We start from the raw sequence: 2,887 nt of genomic DNA, 5'->3' as shown, positions 1-2,887 counted from the left end.
TTTTTTTGAACGCTCCACCCTAGTATACGGTTCTGGACAGATTCCACGGGTACCCGCATTAAAAGGGTACCTGAATCGACATGGGTAATATTATATTATTTGCTATGGAAACATTTCAATTGTCATATGAGGAAGAAGTTACCTAATAAAATATAGCTAATAATTTATTTTGTTGTAATAATGTATGGATCATAGAGTCACATTAAATTTTTAATTTCCTACATTTTATCTTGTCTCTAATCTTATATAAATAATTAGAAGCTATTGTAGTAATTGTTAAGGAACTAATGTGCAGCTAAGTTTCTCCTCTTTCTTTCAAAATGGCAAAACATCTGTCATTAAAATAATATTTAAAAGTAATGAACGCAATGTGTAAACGCGCAAGATTTTTGTTTTACAGATACGAAGTAATAAAGGTTATAAGAGCCAAGACAGTGGTCGAATTGGTGAGACGACCACGGAGGCATGTCATACCTGCCTAGTGAGATTTCAATTTCAAATCTGCTGATGTAATTTTTCACACTAAATTTAAAAATTAAAATCATTCAGACACTAACATCCGTCTTGGCTCTTATATCCTTTATTACTTCGTATCTGTGACTTCACATCAGAGCTTTATGAATTTTATTTTTGTTTTATTATTATGTATTATTAATTTGATACAACTCATATCTGTGTAATACGTGCCTCCGTATAAATACGTAGATATCCATAGCATATGTGGAGAATCATATAGCCACGGACACCCTCGCCAATGCAGGTACTCGTGGAATCGGTCCTGGGGAGCGATCGCGTGCACCGATCGAATTCGAATTCGAGAAGGAATATGCCATCCGATACCACTCTTCGTACATGATCAATCTATGGTCTGAGGGAAACTATTCTATAATAAATAAGCATGAACCATGAAACCTGTAGAGTAGAGACGTATGAGAAGTCGACCGATCGAATTCGATCGTGCACGCGATCGCTCCCCAGAACCGTGTACAACGGGTAACGGGAGAGCGGGTGACTGTCTCTTTTTGTTATCCGACTTCTTTTCCGAGCTCTAATGATTACACAAGCACCTTCCAATGCCTTATACATACGTTAAATATATTCCTCGTTTTCGGACACAACGCATTTGTGCACGTTACGGATGTTATTAATTAATTATTACGGTTACATTAATATAGGTTGAGGCTGTGGCTCACGGAACGCTAAAGACTATTGTTACAAAATAAATTCTTATAAAGTAGTTCCCTGCATATTCGGCAACGTGGAACGAGTTGTACATGAGCAAGATGTGTTATCAAATATTTGTCATTTGACTACGCCATACATTGTTATATAAAATCCATATCATCTATATGTCAGTTATATAATATGTGTGTGGATATAAGCTTCTATTTGATTTCTCAGCTGTACAAATCGTAATTTGAAAGTATAATCTATAACGTACCTAAAAATTTCACTGTTTCACCGAGGTTGAAGTTTCTAACGGAAGCATTAAAACAAAATTAAAACTTTTTTAAGTTTCACGTGCAAATTGCGCCATGTTTTCACTCTAGCTGAAATCGTATTTTCAGAAGCTGGAGATATACAATGGCAGTACAATACTTTGATTAATAACTCTAAACTGAAAACTGCGATATCACCGTGAGATATCTGGACGATTAACTTTATGTTCTCACATTAAATAGAAACTAGAGATATTCTTTTATATTCATCATAGAATTAAAAATTACATAAGTCAGCAAGCAAATTAAATGATAGATATTTCTACAGATATTATTTTCCAAATGTTCTCACTCTGTTGCATTTTCTCACTCAGTTGCATTTATTATAGTATATATATGTCTAAAAATATCTCATTTTATCTATGCAGATTTATTAACAAATATAATTAGCGCGTAAGAGATATCAATAGAAACTTTATTTCTGTACACATTTAATTAAGATACTTAATAAACTTTTAAACGAAAAACAAATGAAAAATATAACATCTTTGGATAATTTACAATATGTATATCAAGCCAATATTGCTTATGAACTGTAACAATCTTCGCCGGACTAGAAGATAAAATTATGCACGTCATTGTGTCTGCCGACCTTTAAAAGGCAGTAGGAAGAGGATGTTTGAGCACATTCCCAGTAGAATCTTCGGCAACGAGGGTAAGAGTGGCGAGGCAGTGGGGTGGAGGTGGTGGAACTAAAGCCTCCAAAGGTGGTCGTAAGCCAGGAAATTGGCGGGAACCCACAACCATTCCTCCTGACGTCTCTCTAAGCTCTATTACTCGTACTCCGTATCGTGATCTCACTACATTCCTTATAGAGAATAAAATCACAGCTTGCTATTAAAACAATTGTTCTAAAACTTATTTGATTTTATTACTCACATACAATCAGAGCAATAAGAGATAATAATTTTAGAAATTTAATAAGAGACTAGTCGGTTGATGTTTAAACATTTATATCGATTTTTTTTACACAGGATATTACGGATAAGGTGTCCATCCGCTTGTATTCGCTGTGTGCGTAGAGACTAGTGCTGCCGCGGTTGGTGAAATATCGCATATTTTGCTGGAATAGCTGTCAATGATTGCTAATATTCAAGTTACATAAACTGTCGTGAGGTATCTTGATAGTTTTAGGTCTCTTTATAATTTCGATGAAAAAATTTTCGTTATATAACAAAACATTTGCTATAGATTTTTCATTATATGTGTAGGTTAACTTCTCTAACTTTTGCAATGAGCCTTCCCAAATAGCACATGACGTCCTCAGGATCATCCTGAATATGTCCTAGGACGTCCTGGGATGCCTTGAGGAAAATTGTATATTCTCAGGATGTTTTGGGATGACCTTAGGATGTCCTTTATAGGATATCCTTAGGATATCCTATAAA

The 2,887-nt window shown here is 34.8% G+C and overlaps 1 protein-coding gene across 1 annotated transcript in view; it reads right to left on the bottom strand.

Moving 5' to 3' along the window:
• Nucleotides 1–10: 10 nt before the first annotated feature.
• LOC105558703 (putative zinc metalloproteinase YIL108W) overlaps nt 11–2,887 on the bottom strand; it is a 22,046-nt gene continuing 19,169 nt past the window's right edge. The window contains exon 5 of the mRNA XM_012006532.1: nt 11–2,307. Within this exon, the coding sequence (XP_011861922.1) occupies nt 2,094–2,307 (214 nt within the window). The 3' untranslated portion in view covers nt 11–2,093. The remainder of the gene's footprint in view (nt 2,308–2,887) is intronic.

Source organism: Vollenhovia emeryi, unplaced genomic scaffold, assembly GCF_000949405.1.
Source record: "Vollenhovia emeryi isolate VEMERY1.0 unplaced genomic scaffold, V.emery_V1.0 DF939318.1, whole genome shotgun sequence".
In the NCBI taxonomy this organism is placed as follows: domain Eukaryota; kingdom Metazoa; phylum Arthropoda; class Insecta; order Hymenoptera; family Formicidae; genus Vollenhovia; species Vollenhovia emeryi.
Note: the sequence above shows the minus strand (reverse complement) of the source record. Positions and strands in the feature narration are given on the sequence as shown.